Source organism: Pagrus major, chromosome 13 (assembly GCF_040436345.1).
Source record: "Pagrus major chromosome 13, Pma_NU_1.0".
Classification (NCBI taxonomy): domain Eukaryota; kingdom Metazoa; phylum Chordata; class Actinopteri; order Spariformes; family Sparidae; genus Pagrus; species Pagrus major.
In genome coordinates this window covers 26,481,148-26,497,598 of record NC_133227.1, presented here as the reverse complement: position 1 = coordinate 26,497,598, position 16,451 = coordinate 26,481,148, and the positions used below count along the sequence as shown (strand labels likewise).

The window sequence follows — 16,451 nt, the reverse complement described above, 5'->3', positions numbered from 1 at the left end:
CCAATCAGGGCTCAGCGCTTAACGCAGCAGACACAAATACACACACGCTACGCTTACACCCCCCCCCCACCCCCACCCCCACCCCGCCCATACACACGTGTGCGTATGTACACATGTGAGGCTTACTGCGTACTCCAGTTACACATGACACGCTGCACAGGGAAGAGTTGGTATGTACACAAACATCCATCCCCTCCCGGCTGTGCGCCTACGTCAGATGATGGGAGAGATCAGAGGGAGAAGCATGATCGATGGGGATGACGAGGGGAGTGATGGCGTGATGGATGGATGGATGGATGGATGGATGGATGGATGGATGGGACAGAGGGGAAGGGGAAGCAGAAAGGTTGAGATGAAGGGATGAAACATGGACGACCGGCTGGAGGGCTGTCAGAGGAAACGGATGCAAAATAAAAAAAAATAAAAAACAGCTCTCGTCCCTGTTCGCTCGCCTTGTAAACAACCACTGTCTCTAGGCGAGAGAGGAGAGGAGAGTCTCGAAGGAGGAGGAGGGGAGGAGAGAGGGAGAGAATGAGTGAAAACAAGATAGCACTGCATCAGGAACGATATGAAAGACAGAGACAGAGGGGGGGGATAGAGGGATAGAGAGAGAGTTGTTATGCCCCCACACACCATGACTCATCTCCAACAGGAGGAGGCGTGTGTGTGTGTGTGTGTGTGTGTGTGATGTGTGTGTGGTGTGTGTGCAAGAATTTTGTTGAGAGTTTGAAAAAGCATGGTACGTGCATCTGTGCTTGAATATGCACACACAGTTGTTGGTGTGTGCACAATTCAGTGTTGATGATGTGTGTGTATGTGTGTGAGTGTGTGTGTGTGTGTGTGTGTGTGTGTGTGTGTGTGGTGTGGGGGGGGTGCTGCTGTCACAACTGGGAACATTTAACAAGTCCCTAGAGGATCCCGGCTTAATTGATTCAAGGCTGGAGCCAGTTCGGCTTCACGTGCGCCATCACAAGATTTTCTAAAAAAGCAATCTGGATAAACTGCGACATTCATTAACGATCACCATCATATTCTTTCACAAGCTATCACCAAGAAAAAAAGGTGCCGGAGATAATAAATGCCCCCCCCTCCATCCAACCCCATGAGCTCACATCTGACTCCCGGCGTGTCAGCATCCACATGTCCGAGTCCTCGCTTCTTCTTCTTCTTCTTGTTGTTCAGGTGAGGATGCAGCAGCCACACTCATCCACCACACCAGCTCCACAGACAGAGAGCTCTGACTTTGAGGAGGTAAACAACAGCCACTCCCCCCTCATCTAAAGCCAGTGAGATCTGCACAGCAGAGAGCAGCAGCAGCGGGTGGAGGAGGAGGAGGAGGAGGAGGGTGAAGGAGGCAGAGAGGAGTTGCTCTAATTCCTTGATGTGTGTATGTGTGTGGTTGCGTGCTCAGCCTCCCTAAAAACCAGCGCTGCTCCCCCCCCTCCCTCCTTCGCCTCCCCCCTTCCTCTCTGTACTGAAGCAACCTGCATCTCACACACACACACACACACACACACACACACACACACAACCTGAACTTCATCTTTCCTCTATGTGTCCATACATGCGTGTGTCCCGGCTCTCCTTTTGCAAGTTGCAACTCGCCACACCGACGCAAAAAAAAAATGAAATGACCCTATTGGATGCAATTACGCGCAGATGTAACCACACTTGGACGCGCTCCAGCTGCCCGCTCGGCGCGCACACTTTGATTCCCATGATGGGGGGGTGGTGGGGGAGCGTTCACGTTTACGTTTGCAGCACAAGTTTATGTCACCTCTCTTGCGTGTGCACGGAGGGGTGGGGGGTGGGGGCAACCCGGGTCGTTTGTCTTGCCTTTCGCTGCGGCGCATTAACGCACCGTACCCGCTCCCTGACCCACATGCACCGCTCAGGCTGACCGTGACTGACAAGCCCGCTGCAAAAAAGTGCGTACAGCCCAGGAGCTGCGGCTAGCCTAGCTCTGCTGTAGCACTTGCAGCAGCAACTTCAGATGTCCTGCAACACTCCCACTTTTTTTTTTTCTTTTTTTTTTTTTACATTTCACCATTTCCATCCGCGCATAAGCGCTATTTTGTAATTTGTATTATTATTTACCTTGATCGCAGTCAGCTTCCGTTGCAGAGACGTCCTCAGTCCTGGACGGCGGGCGATTCCCAGAGATTAGGAGATCATTGGGAGCCAGGCACATGTAGTTTTTTTTTGTTTTTTTTTTACACAGCGCTTGTTCAGTTTGCCCACTCGGTGCCCGAGCAGCGCTGCTAAAACAAGCCCCGACTCTGTGGATCCACGCTGGGTGACAGGACTTGTCCCTTCCCCTCCCTTCCCCGTCCCCCCTTTCCCTTCCCTTTCCACCTCACGGTGCGTGTTGACAGCGCGTCAGCTCCGCAAAGACCGGCCCCGGAGTCCAAATCCGAAATAAAATCCCAAAGTGGCAGCCAGACGGAGTTGCAGCCTTTTCTAAGTCAACAACAACAAACCCCGCGGTGCCGCCGCTGGTCCTGCCGCCGCCGCCGCCGCCGCTCACCGTGTGGCAGGCTGCGAGGTGCGCACAACACACCGCTCACAGGAAAGCATGTCGCATTTTGCAAAAAAAAAAAAAAAGCAGCCCCCCAAACGTGGTGTCAAAATCCGACTGTGTTTTCCTCTCCGGTGCCAGCGGTACAGGAGGAGGGGACGGAGGAGCGAGAGGAGGGAGGAGGAGGAGGTGGAGGAGGAGGAGGAGGGGTGAAAGAAAGAGAGAAAAAAGAAAGAGAGAGAGAAAAGGATGCTTTATTTCCAAACGATGAGTCAGAAAAGATTGCGAGCCAGTTTCGCAACGTCCCTCCTTCAGAAATAAAACACCGAGTCCTCCTCGTCTTCACTTGCTCGCCTTGCCTTCGCTTCCTCTGCTCTGCCCGGTGTACGTGCACGCACCGCTCCGCAGGAAAAACGCACAGGCGGGTCTTCTTCTTTGCAAACCTTCTTCTTCTGTTTTCTCCCTCCACCGCCACCGACATTAAAAAAAACACACACACACGCACAACCCAGAGAAAAATCAGCTCTTATCAGCAGCTTGAAAACTCTTTTGGCGCCATATTTATGGCGTACTTTCAATTCAGTGTTACCGCAGGCAGCACTTCCTACTCTGAGAAACGCTAGATGACTGCGCCTCGGAGAGGAGAGGACGGGGACTGAACCTTCACCTGCCTGCTGCTCTGACAGGGAGGCACCGAGCGTTGAGTGTTGATTAAAAAGATTAGCATTTCAAAAAATATATTTTATTTCCTCCCCCCAGAAATAAAAATGCAGAGGGTTATAAACTACAGGAGGAATCTGTGATGTAATGTGCAAAACAGCAGCTGCGTATGTTATGATAATGTTTATTTTAGCCTCCAAAAGAGTCAATTAAATTAAAATATGTATTGAAAGGGACACATTTGAAAAATCTCAGTTTTCAAAACTGCACTGTTTTCTAAAAATGTGTCACTTTAAAGGATCAGTTCACCCAAAAATAAGTCATTATCTGCTCAGCTGGAGTTAAACCTCTTCAGGTGTCACCTTATTTATAGTGAAAAAAAATATTATTATTTTATTATATTTGATTTTATTATTATTATTATATTTTTGTCATTTCCTGACATTTCTAAGTAAAATATATAAAAATTCCCAACACACTTTTTATTTATTTTTTGTTACCATAATGTCTAATAGTTCATTGTATGACATCACTCTGTCTTATTTTATTTATCTTTTCTTGTTTCTTTGTATGTAATAGTGGAGATTAGGGATTAATAAAGTACGACTATAACTATAATCACACTGAAGTGTTTCGATCCACACAAAGGTTTGTGCTCAATCGAAATCAAAAGACCCTCCAGCACTTTTTAATATGTTTGAAAGTAATGACACAGAGAGACGGTGTACTACGGAGACACCACTTGGACAAACCACACGCAGGACTGTAATACTAGAACCTGTAGTGATAATAACATGTTGTATATCAGGTTGGCTGTATTAGGGGTATATTTTTGAGTATATCTGAATATTTGTGGGAATTGTAATTACAGTCAAATCATCTTTTGATCCTGTTTTAATTTTGCCATGAAATACACATATGATGATAATTTTTCACGTCAAGAAAGTCGCAGTTTGTCGCTATGAAAGTAAAATATCTAGTGTTGTGTTAGTGAGCTACATCGTCTCGCTCAAAACACGTCACCAACACCAACATGGCCGCCAGCTGGGCTCATTAAAAGCTACTAAACAAGATGAAAAATCACAATAAATCTGCTCATATCGACATCATATGTGTGAGTCATGGCACACTTCAAAATGGGATCAATAAATTATTTGTCTCCCTCCGTGAGGTCCCATGAGGGGAAACGATAAAAGCGTCTGAAGTGGGCGCACAAGCTCGACCTCGCTTGTAAATAATGTCTTTTTAAACCACTTTGGGATCTCGAGGGCTTCTGGAGAAATGTTTTCTGGACGACCAAACTTCACCTGACCGTCCATCAGAATTGAGGGTGAGTAGATGATGAGTGAATTTCCAGTTTTGGGTGAATTTATCCTTAAAGGCAGAAACATCTCCAAAAGATGTCAACTCAGCCTCTTTGACGACGTTGAAAAGACTTCCATCGGAGAGACTTTCAGCTTTTTAGACATCTTTTCAACGTTCACTAATGAAGTCCAAGCAACATCCTTACAGGGTCCAAAATCAAAGTTTTTGCAATGTTCAAACTTCAGCTGCAGACGTCTAAAGAACCGGTTTAAAGTTTTTGTGACGGACGACGCAGCAAAAGCTCCAGGGTGGACTCTGAACCCTGGGGAACACCCATCCCTTCTCCTCTATGACTGACACGTGACTCGACTCCACAATTAGCAATTAATAAAACTTGTTCGATTTCACTCTCAATCCGTCCGTCTACTTCTAAAGGCAGTGCTTTAATTCTCACCATCACCAATAACGGCTGTCAAAATAATTGGCAGCTGGAGCCTCGGTTCAAAGTGAAGGCCTGTAGTTGCACTTTACTGTAAGTGATAATATCTCTCCACCGGTGATTGATTTGCTCGCAGCGATCCAAAGGGAACGGCTGGCAAGTAAATTACCTTCCTTCACATTTTCTCTAAAATCTATATTTAAAGGGGTGGAGGGTGTTTGATCAATGCGTAATCTACTACCATCCACTGTCTCTAAATCACTGTCCTCTGCCTTTTTATCAAGCACCGCTACATTTTCTTCTACTTTTCTCCACGGCGTGAGCTCATTTTCAGTTTTTCACAAAACAAATCCGTCTTCATTCCACAGGAAGAACTCCACGTCTCGCTGGGTACGTGCACCTTTTTTTTCCCCCTTATGCACGACAAACAGATCATCTCAGCTTTTTAATTCAGCTTCGCTCAGCCTTTTTTTTGGCAGCTAAAATGTCTGGTCAATACGCACAGAAGCAGAGCCACGAGGCACAGCAAAATTAAGGTCATTCGGATGAACAAATGGGACGATTCTACTCGTATCAAACGACCTGCGAGAGCACGCACACATAATAAAACCACTCCACGCTGGCAGAGGATGTCAGGTGCACCGACGCTCAGATCAGCTGTATCAGGTGTCGGTCAGAAAGTGAAGCGAGAGAGAGGGAGGAAAAGAGGGTGTGATGCTGTTTTGCACAAAGTGAAATGAGGCGGTGAAGGACACAGAGGAGGGATTTCTCTGGCACGCATTCAAATGCAACAGCAGCATCCCACGGTTTGTCCTCCCCTCTCCTCCCTCACCTCCACACAACACAGGTAGGCAGCGTGTCCCCCGAGGAAACAGCCCGTGACCCTCTCCGTGGTCGCTTTTAATGTGAGGTAATTCAATTTCCTGCCCCGATGAGATGCACACATTGTTTATTCAGGAAGCAGAGCCACCCAGATCTGGGTCAAATTGTAATTGTAGTTTGTTTTTAATCTGCTGGCTGCAGCAGATGGGTGGGGTTTACAGCTGCAGAGCATCTCACATGCGTGGTTAAAGGTGCTACTTGTGGCACATCATAAAAATGATTAACCACAACATTAGTACTGATAACTGATCTTCCACTGCTACAAGCCGATACAGGAAATGGACTGTATTCACAAGACAACACCCTCACGAGCTACAGCGTCACAAATTACCACAACAACCATGTGAGAGTGAGACTCAACTAAAAGTTCATATTTTAGGTTAAAGGAGGTGAGCTTTAACTGCAAGGTTATTTTAACTAGATTACATCGCACATCTTTTAATAAGCAATTAAAACAATGGATGATTAATACACATACATACTGTGAACTCTCTTGCTATGCATGTGTCCTGCAGTGTCCTTCTATATATTGTCCATCAGCAGGGTTCACTTTCTTCTGCACTGATTATTCCAGTTGTTTTACCTTCACCTGGGGATAGTGACCAGGGAAATTGATGCCTCTTCCTGTTTGCACTTCGTTTGTAATGCGATTTTCATTTTTGCGATCAAAATAAAGCCCAAATAAAGAGTACATTTACTTTATTTACACTTCTACTTCTAATTTCAGAAACAATTATTCTAACAGTGATGCAACATAACACTGAGAGTGCTTCTACTTATGATACCTCTGGTACATTTTGGTGGTTATCTACCGTTACAGATTATAAATGCAGGACTTTTAGGTGTAGTGGAGTATTTTACAGTACATTCTAGTATTACCACGATGTTTCTTCCCGCGTTGCAGTGAGCCAACATGCACAAACCAACACATGGAAACCAAAAGCAGCTCGATGAAATTCAGCCATCTTTGATTTTATTATTCACACCTCTCTTTTTTTTCCGACTGTGACGTGTCGAAACATCTTCTGTGGAAAAGGTTTAGTGGTGATTCAACCGTCACGCAGTCATGAATGTCATTGTGTCTACAGTCGTACAGATAGTGAAGGATCATGTGTACGACAGCACATCTATGCTGCGTGCCAATTTTCACAGCGAACAATACCACGACAACAAACCGCACTGCATATGGATGAGGTTTACTTCAGTGTCTGTGCCGTGGTACGTTATTTGTAGCATGCTATGTCACAGTAACATGACTTTCCGAAGCGTGTCTGCCCTTTTTTTATTTGATTTAAAGACAGAGAAGGTGGCAGAACTGTGTCAAAGAAGCACAAAGAGGACAAATAGAAACATTTGTGCCTCCCTTCACGTTTAATTCCCGTCACCACCCTGAGACTCTGGAGTCTATTTGCTCTGAAGTCTTCCAGTCAAGATAATTAGTTTCAAACATTTTTTAACGTCTTTTTCTTCTCCTTCTCCTTCTTCTTTTTACTCACGGGACATAAAGTCTTTTTTATAAAATATGTCAGCGTAACTTACTGGTAATATCAATCACGATCGCTCTCCCGCCACCGCAATCCCCACAACCAACAACAACACACACACACACACACATCCCCACACGCACAGCATCAGCCAACATTACACCATTTTTCCATGACATAGGTTGCATTTTTCAACACAAATAAGATCAATATGTGAATACAGAAGATGATAAAATTCATCTCGAGTGTGGAGAGGAGATGCTCGCTCTGTATCATGGCCCCGATATCCACGTCAACCGCAATTAGGCCAATAGAGCGGTATATATCCTAATTTATTTTTTTTTAAAGCGGTGGGTCAGGATTCAGGACCTGAAATAGCTGGCAGGCCCTGCTGCTCCAGCATCCCTACATGTCAAGAGCACTAGTTTTAATTAGTCTGGGTCCCAGGGTGACAGACTACATTTATCACGCCGGTCCCAAGCCTCAACTTTTGAGGCACCTCTCCTCTGTGGGAAGCTAAAGTCAATGCAATGTCAAGTGGTGATAGTCCTGCTGCAAACTACAATGCATTTAACAGATCTATTTATATATATATATATGTATGTATATATATATATATATATATATGTATCAGATCTTTTGATTTTGATTTTAACAATAGTTGTTGTGTTATGTTCAGTCCCTTGGTGGCTAATGAGCTAGTTTTCCTTCACCCTGCCTGAAATAGCTGTAGGGTGTAATCATTATTTAACATTAGGATTTACATAAATGTTATTGAGCTGGGAACTAAAGCTGTGAAACTGCAGTCAAAGGTTTGTATTTTCATTCTGAGCAGTTTTACAGCGATTAGTCTCGCTGAAATGGTCGAGACATCTCGTGTAACACGAAGGGGTGTACATTTAAAAGTTCATTTTCTGACCTTCTAGTGTCAAGAGATTGTAATTGAGCACAGATCAACACGGAGGGAAGAAGCGTGAGGAAAGGAGGTGCAAATAAAAGGCATCTAAACACATCATGATACAAGCCTCTTCTGATTTTCTTGCACACAAAGCCTTATCGTGAGTTGTTTTGTGTTTTGTCTGTGGCTGCAATCAGGAAATAACATAAACAGGAAGAACAGAAAGTATGAAACAGGAAGTGTGATGTAACGCCGGGGGATTCAAGAGGGGGTCCACGTCCCCGAGGGGGTCCTCAGAGTTATTACGGGACGGGGGGCAAAATATTTTGAATTTTTATTATTTGTTGGCCTTGTCATGGCTTTGTTAGACAGGACAGTTTAGAGAGATGACAGGAAACAGGATGAGAGAGGTGGGATGACATTCAGCAAAGGGCGACAGGCCAGAGCCGAACTCTGGGCCGGGTCTGGCGTGGGCCTGGGCAGGGTGCACGCTCCACCAAACTGAGCTTCCGGGCCACCTCGTGTCTTGAAAGCTTCTAATTTTTTTAATGTAAATGTGTCTGAAAATCCAATTTATTTTATTTATTTAATAAGTTTATTTGTATCAGGGACAATGTACAAAATAACATTTAACACTTCATCCAAAGTACCTCATATATTTTCTGCTGTGTCAATAAAAGCAATAACGTCTCCTGATTGGACGTCACTACGCTGAAAAGCCAGATTTACGCTTCTCCCGGCTGCATGTAAGCAAACGTACACGGGTACATTGTTGTGTGTCTTTAATTTTAATCTTCGTACTTGTCAGCAAGGAAGCAACGTCATGTGAAGAAAATGCAGAATACATCAGAAACCAATTTGTGTAAATAAACCACTACATCTGTGAAACAATCAGGATTTACGCACGTAAATAGACATGACATGATGTGGGGTGATATTAAGCAGCATCCAGAGGAATTTAATATGTCCTGCAAGAAGATTACTCGTGGCTGAACTATGCTGAAAGGTACAACCAACCATTTAAATGTCCTTGGAGGAAAAAATAAGCAAATATTGACTCTGAGTTTGTCCCAGTTTGTGGAGAAAATGGTAGAATAACCAGAAAACACAACCATCCCTGAGTTAAAGCATGAAAATTGAACGGTCTGAGTCAGCTTTTGAAGGAACTCTTTGAAGGCTGACTGTGTAGTCAGTGATTTACAGCCTGCAATATCCTGATATACACACCTCATTATCTCCTACACCCCTGAACAGCTTTATAATGATCTATAACAACCTTCTTTCATGTCTGTCCCATTCTCCTCGCAGTAACCTTGATATCCACACACACTTTACAGAGTGGGTTAATCCTCTCGCTTTGGCACTCCCCCAGGATCTCTGGCTGAAAGGGCTACCTGTTGTCTGTGTTTCCCAATTATAGTTTTCTCCTGAGTAAGCATGCATTAGGTGACTCATCAAGAACGGCTGTCTGCCAGAGCTGGCTGGAACGCAGTGTATTATTTCAGCATCAGTGTATATTTCAGGCTGGAGTGAGAGGGGGGGAGAGCGAGGCCATAAACTTAATGGGTTAGTTCACTCAATAAAGCGGTGACTTGTATGACTTGGAAGCTGCCCAAAATATAACATACTCAGGAGTGCCACTGGTGGTTTTCCTTTAGGGGATATGAGAGGAGGTGAAAGTGCGTTTTTATGTGCGCCTACTTGTGCGGTTTCTTGTCTTTTCTAGGACTGACTCATAGGGCAAGAAAATGTCTGAGGAGAGAACATTTTTAATGGTCACATGTCTTTTAGAAAACTGGTTTAGGTGGCTGAGAGCTGGGTTAGAAAATCAGCTCAGTCTCATTACGTGCCGTATCACGTTCAGATTAGTGGATGAGCTGACGTGAGGCGTGACAGCTGGGTGAGAAGGGTTGCCAAGCGAGAGACCGCTGTTCGATACGGCTTTTTAACATTTGTAGGCGCTGAACCACCGGATGTTTTTTAAGGACATCTGCTTGATTGATACCGGGACTTGGTGGAGATTGATGTCAGCCACTATGTTCACCACTATGTTCACCGGCGGACGTGGAACAGCTTTGACTTTTTTCCCAAACAAATCAAGCAATGACACACACGGCTCTGAAAAAGATTGCCTTCAACTCTTTCTAATCTGGACCGACCATGATAAACACAGCGAGTACTGCTTTAAGTCAGATGAGAAACATAGGAGAGTATGGTGATTTAGTTTATATGTGAGGACGGTTGATTAAAGACACATCAAGTGCGACGAGGATGGGATTCGAACCCACGCGTGCAGAGCACAATGGATTAGCAGTCCATCGCCTTAACCACTCGGCCACCTCGTCTCGGATAGGAGGCTGTGAGAGCATGTGAGAGGCAGCGGGGATGCCAACGAAAAGCCCACTGTTTCAGACAGCATTTCAACATTTGTAAGAGTGAAACCACTGGATATTTTTAATGAGGGCTCAGTGTTAGAGACAGCCTTCCAAGATCTGTAACCATGAAACCACCGGTTATTTTAAACGAGATGTGTCAGTGGCAACAAATTAATACTTTTGGCAAGACACTAACCCAAAACTGCGCATCTTTAACGAGACGTCGGGACAATTTTCAGCCGTGTTTGCGTCGACAGTCTTTTCCTAACTTTAGCAAAAAGGTTTTTGTGCCGAAACCGACCCAGATCACAAGCACACAGCACTGTCTCAACATAAAACTAAAAATGAAATATAAAGCATCCTACATTTTCAACATATTTGTGGTTTCCAACATATTTTCTGATTATTGGTGATGGAAAAATATCATGTTGTTCGGTACACAGCGGTTGTGTGCGTGCATACAAGTCTAGTGTGCAGGGAGAAGATTCAGCAGGCATCATGTTCCTCTGCTAACTGAGTCTGTTCATGTCTCTGTGGCGTGATAGTGAAACACTTGATCCAGGGAATCAGGGGAGTAAAGCCTGTTGGGAAGAAGTTTTGTAACCACTTATAGTAAACTGACACTGCGTGGAAATAGAATTACAATGTTCAGAGCTCCATGGAAAACAGGACGGAGTTGAAACATGTGTGAGACATTCAAAAGTCGGGGGGGGGGGGGGGGGGGATACTGAAAACCAACACCATTTTTTAATTTAGTCAATCTCAGAGTAAAGCCAACAGAAACGCTCGAGGCTACAGTCGGACCGATTCCTCAGAAAGCGGTTTTATTTCCTTCCTTTTTAAATTGAAATCAGAATTTGTTTGCTAACCTCGAGAAATCCGACAAGCTGAGACCGATTCTCTCTCGTGTGAGAAACAAGTAATGTCATTAGTGAGTTACATTTCATATTAAGATGCTTAAATCTTCAGCGGGGCTTCCGCTTTTGGCTTCCCCTTCAGTTCGCGTTTAGGTTCACTGAGCCGGCATGCAGATTTCTTTTTTTTTTGAGTCATGTAACTAAAATTAGTACCCAGTTGCAGGCTTCACTACACTTCTTAAGCTCCATAGCTTTACATGTGGAGAACGGTGGGACACTCCTTTCATCAGTTTTCTCAAACTTCACTGAACGTGTCAGGTTACGTGTTATAAAGAAAAACAAAACAAAAAAACTCCCGTCTGGATCTTCTCAGACATTATTTCATCTCTGCATGTTTGGTTCATGTTGCAACCTGCTCAGCCTTTAGCCGTGTCACCTCACAACCGCTGTGAAATAAAATTCAGGTGTTTCATGAAGAGATTAACCGACTGTAGGTCTTGTTTTTCTGTTTAAAACCAAGTGTGTTAACATAATCCATCGTGTGTGAGTCTGATTTAACCGTTTGCATACCTTTTAAAAGGTGCACAGTCGAAACAAATGAATCATTTTCACTTCCCTTAAAAAAACTTCGCAATCAAGTTTCTGTTCACACTTTTCATTTTCTTTATTTCCTGTGTGAATTATGAATATGTCTTTGACTGGTCTTCTCGTTTTAATATTTACCTTCATGCAGAATATGAAGCCAACAGGTAGCAGGACTTTTGTTAATATTTCACTCTCTCAGTTTATAGGGAAGGTAAATTGAGTTTGAGTTTCCAGTAAGTTCAAGTCATTTTATTCTGCTCCTAGTGGACATTTTGACAGTCAAATCATTTTTTTACTCTGCTGTGGAAACAGGCAGTGAGCTGGTCTGTCTGTCTGCCTGTCTGTCTGTCTGACTTCATGTTGGCTTGCTTTCCTCTGGTATCCCTCTGCATATCAATGACTTTATGTAAAAAAAAAAAGAAAACTGAAAACCCAAATCCCCCAATCTGCTGTGTGCGTCTCCATGTCCGCGTGTCTGTGAGCCTGAGTGACTGCTCGTAAGCCTCTTTACATAGACTGGAGGTTAAAAGTCCAGTGTTCTCCTCTGATCACATCCCTGACAGGCTGGTCGAGTGCAGAGACAGAGAGACGCTGCTCGGCTCCAGATTTAGCTTCAAGCTCACGCTCAAATAAAATAATCATGTTTCAAACGTTGTGTTTAAATATTTATTTATGTTAGATGTTACATGTATCATGTCTCTATTTTTATTTTATGATGATGTGACTTTTATTTATAATACGTGAACAATAAACACGTCATGCTTTTGTAGAAGTTCCACTTAACTTTATACGGAATCATTGAATGAACACATAAGGTTCATGTTTGTGTTTGCATTATTTTATTAACTTAAAGTATCTAAACCTATTTGACTAGGACCCCCAAATAATACCCCTTTCCCACTGGTCAAAAATCCCATTTATCAGCTTTTGTGTGCAATGCGGTTTAACTTCCGGTTTAGCGCCGGGCTAACTTGAATAGGGATCAAATAATTTAATCGTGCGACTCTTCTAGATTCCCCAAAAGTCACTGGACCGAATGGCTCAAATTATGATGGTGAAACGAGTCATGTCGCTGGGTTGTGACCCTCACAATACTTTTTCCGATGTTATACAGACGCTTCTTTCACAATGGGTCTGTTGTTGTTTCCTCTTCTGTTACAACTGTTTCTGGCGCCTTCGTGTCGTGGAATAAAAATCACAGCCCGGGAAGTGGGAATTGGGTCAACAGGCGATTTTTAGCCGGTTGACCCGCGTTTAAAAAACCTGTTTGGACCCGCTGATATTGATGGAAAAGCCGTATAAAAGTATGAAGCTGAAAATTAGCATAATATGACTTCTTTAAGTAATGAAGTGACTGTCGGCTGGAATATTGGCTAACTTTTTCAATGAACTGCATGTGCTCTTAAAAACAATAGTTTACCCAAAGTCTTTAATTTAAATGAAAAATACCAAACTTCCAAATAAATAAAAGTAAAAGGGAATTCTCTTTTTTGGGGGACTGTGATTTGTGATTAATGCTCCACTAATAGTCTGTTATATATTTTAAAATAAAATGTGTTAATATGATATAATACCATGTTTTATCTTTAACTGATCTAGTAAATAATAACTAACTACCTCCCAGCATTAACCAGCAGCACGCCTGTGTGCAGGGGGTATTTCAGGTCAGCTGCAGTTCTCGGCTCCACCGCTGCGTGTCGCTGCTTCAAACGCTCCAACCTCAACAACAACTTCCGAGTCCCGCTTCACAGGAACCGGAAGTCGCCTTTGTCGACTCAGCCGGAGAAGAGCAAGATGTCTACCCTGGACGTGGACGATTTTATCCACCAAAACCGAGCCCTGGCCGACCAGGTGGAGACGTACCGAGGCTACTGGGAGAGCGAGAAGCACTGGGAGCCGCGGAGGGAGTTCATCCTGCGGAACATCAACGACTTCCCGCTGCCGCAGCTCGACCGGCTGCTCGCCCTGTCCATGGTGTGGGCCAACAACGTCTTCCTCGGCTGTCGGTACGTAAACGCACCGCGGTGGCCATTGTTGTCACGGTTCAGCGGCTCCTCGGGCAGGTTTGTGTGGAGGTAAAAACTGTCTCTCAGCCTGTAAAACTCCTGAAACGTGAATGTTTTCGAGGTGAAGACTCTTCTTCGTTTTAACTCTCAACCCTCGCGTCGGCTCACTGCTGCCCCCTGTGGCCGCTGGACGACATTGAAGTTGGCTCTGAAGCCTGCAGTTGAATTGTTTGTTTTGGTTTTTTTCCCCCCTAAAAAACATGAACATCAGCTGCCTGTAGAGGTTTATTTTTACAAAGCCAGATAGATATATTATCTGACATGTGAGGGTTTTTAAATCTGATAACATCGACTCTGTTTGGCAGATACTGCAGCTACAAACATCTTCAAAATAGTTGTGTTATAGGATCAGAATTGCTTTTAATGCCAAGTAAGTTTGCACATACGAGGAATTTGCTGTGGTCTGTAGGTGCAAAACAACAGACAACACTTAAAATACTTAAAAGACATAATAAAAAATATAAGTGGAGTGAAAGTAGGTGAAGATTTATCCAGTAGTGCAAAAAGTTTGGCCTGGATTGTGCACGATCGCAGTAGATACTGATGTTGCAATGTGCAAAATAAGAGTGTCTGGTTACTAAAACATATATTAATGTAATGTAGAGAGCCCGTCGTGATTGAGATCTGTGAGGCCGATGTCAGTTTGTGTTTAGTTATTCTCCTAAATGCATACCATCAACAGACATTAATGATAATGATGCCTTCAGTTTGTGTTTTTAAAAGATGAGATATGTTCTGGTTGAAAATAAAACTGCTCTCTGGTGGATGAATTATGCTGTCGGGACACTGAAACATATGTTTGCATTTCTGCACTGACATTTCTTACTACTTGTTTGCCAACATATACACAAACACTGATAGATCTACACAAAGCGTATTGTTTTGAGTGAGATTATTGTCTGGTTATTGAATGGTAACCAGACCATAATCCTAAATTTAGATGGTTTAGCACATTGCCCAAAAACACAGAAGTACTATTTTTTTATGGTATGAATACATTATCAATTTATTTGTTCATTTCTCTGATTAATATTTGCCCCATTACATGTCAGAAACTAGTGGGAAATGCCCGTCACAATTTCCTTTTAGAGCAAGGTGGTGTCTTCAAACTGCTTGTTTTGTCCTGAATCCAGCTATTTTGAGTTTCCTGTCATGTGACACAACTGAGAAGCTGAAAATGGGGATTGTTTGGCATTTCTGCGACAGATGTCATGACAAGTTCTGTCAACCAATTAATTAGCAAATCGTTTCAGTTTGACAGTAATTTAATGATTGCTAAGATTATAATGTGTTCATCAATCTATCACCAGTGTTAACAAATTCTACACATCCTCCCGTTTTTCAGCGTGCCCCTTTAGAAACTGCGGGCCGTTATATTAAAGGGACATTTCTCTTTGCTAACGGCAGGTACAGCACCGAGCTCCTGGGGAGAGTGAAGGAAATGGCAGAAGGCATCGAGGTCGTGGACGCACCGGTTTTCAAGACAAGAGATGAGATTATGAAGAAGCAACAGGTACACTTGTGGACACGCACATCCTTGTTTCCATTACATACACTTCCCTTCATTTCCTGGAGACTTGCCCTGATCCTCACTCATAAAGAAATGTTCAAAGAAATAAATGTTCTCCTCTCTCTCCCACCACAGGGTCGATGACCGGCTCCGTCGTATCATCCCTCCGGGTTGTAAGACAGGTGGGACTCGGTTCTGATGTACATACAGGCTGTGCTTGTAACGAGTCTGGCCACATTTCACGTGGTCTTTCAGTCCTGAACTGTTTGTAACGGATGTCAATTCTTTCTTCTTTTTCTTTTATCAAAAGCAGAAAGACTGTTTCTTGACAGAAAAGATGTTTTTGTCAGTGTTGTGGCTCCACGTTGATGTTCCGAGTTATTTTTTAAAGTGTACTCGTCCTTTTTAGTAGTTTTTTTTAATAAATCCAGATGAAAGACGACACTGTGTCTCGTCCGTGCCTGAAGCACAATAAAGGACATGTAGTTTCTTCTCATGGGAATTTGTTTTGCTTTTTTCTTCACACTGATCCTTGTGATTCTGTGCTCTTAGAGATTTTCTGGGTGAACAAACAATTAAGGGCAAACCTTTTTCTCTTGTCAATGCCACACATGGTAATTGAAGTAAAAACTAGGATATTGATTTCAAAGAGGTAGACGTGCAGCACCTCAAAGCTCTAACACAACAGTTTCCAGCTGTCTGATTAATGGCCGTGACCAAAAAGTGGAACATTTTTCCGTTTGCCTCAGTTGAGGCTTGGTTTTTCATCTTAGTTCACACTTCACCTGCAGACAGAATTGTCTCCTTTTCAAGGACGATGAACTGTATAACTAATTTCGAGCACAAACCCAGCCTTAATCATGAACAGAGAA

General features: G+C 43.5%; 2 protein-coding genes and 1 non-coding gene across 3 annotated transcripts in view; 1 reads left to right on the top strand and 2 right to left on the bottom strand.

Annotated features, from left to right (window-relative positions):
* Positions 1-2,254, bottom strand: part of jade2 (jade family PHD finger 2) — a 184,861-nt gene extending 182,607 nt beyond the window's left edge. The window contains exon 1 of the mRNA XM_073479370.1: positions 2,098-2,254. The gene's annotated coding sequence lies outside the window, so the exon portion shown is untranslated. The remainder of the gene's footprint in view (positions 1-2,097) is intronic.
* Positions 2,255-10,449: 8,195 nt separating this feature from the next.
* trnas-gcu (transfer RNA serine (anticodon GCU)) lies at positions 10,450-10,531 on the bottom strand. Its single transcript has one exon. It is a non-coding gene; the product is annotated as a tRNA-Ser (tRNA).
* Positions 10,532-13,769: 3,238 nt separating this feature from the next.
* On the top strand, positions 13,770-16,075 carry cdkn2aipnl (CDKN2A interacting protein N-terminal like). The gene is made up of 3 exons (XM_073479464.1): positions 13,770-14,009; positions 15,477-15,582; positions 15,715-16,075. The coding sequence occupies exons 1-3, from the start codon at positions 13,798-13,800 to the stop codon at positions 15,721-15,723; spliced, it is 327 nt and encodes a 108-aa protein (XP_073335565.1). The 5' UTR covers positions 13,770-13,797; the 3' UTR covers positions 15,724-16,075.
* The last annotated feature ends 376 nt before the right edge of the window (positions 16,076-16,451 follow it).

Coding starts and splice junctions, on each gene's coding strand:
- cdkn2aipnl (XM_073479464.1), top strand. CDS start 13,798: ATGTCTACCCTGGACGTGGACGATTTTATCCACCAAAACCGAGCCCTG. Junction 14,010..15,476: donor AACGTCTTCCTCGGCTGTCG/GTACGTAAACGC, acceptor TGCTAACGGCAG/GTACAGCACCGAGCTCCTGG.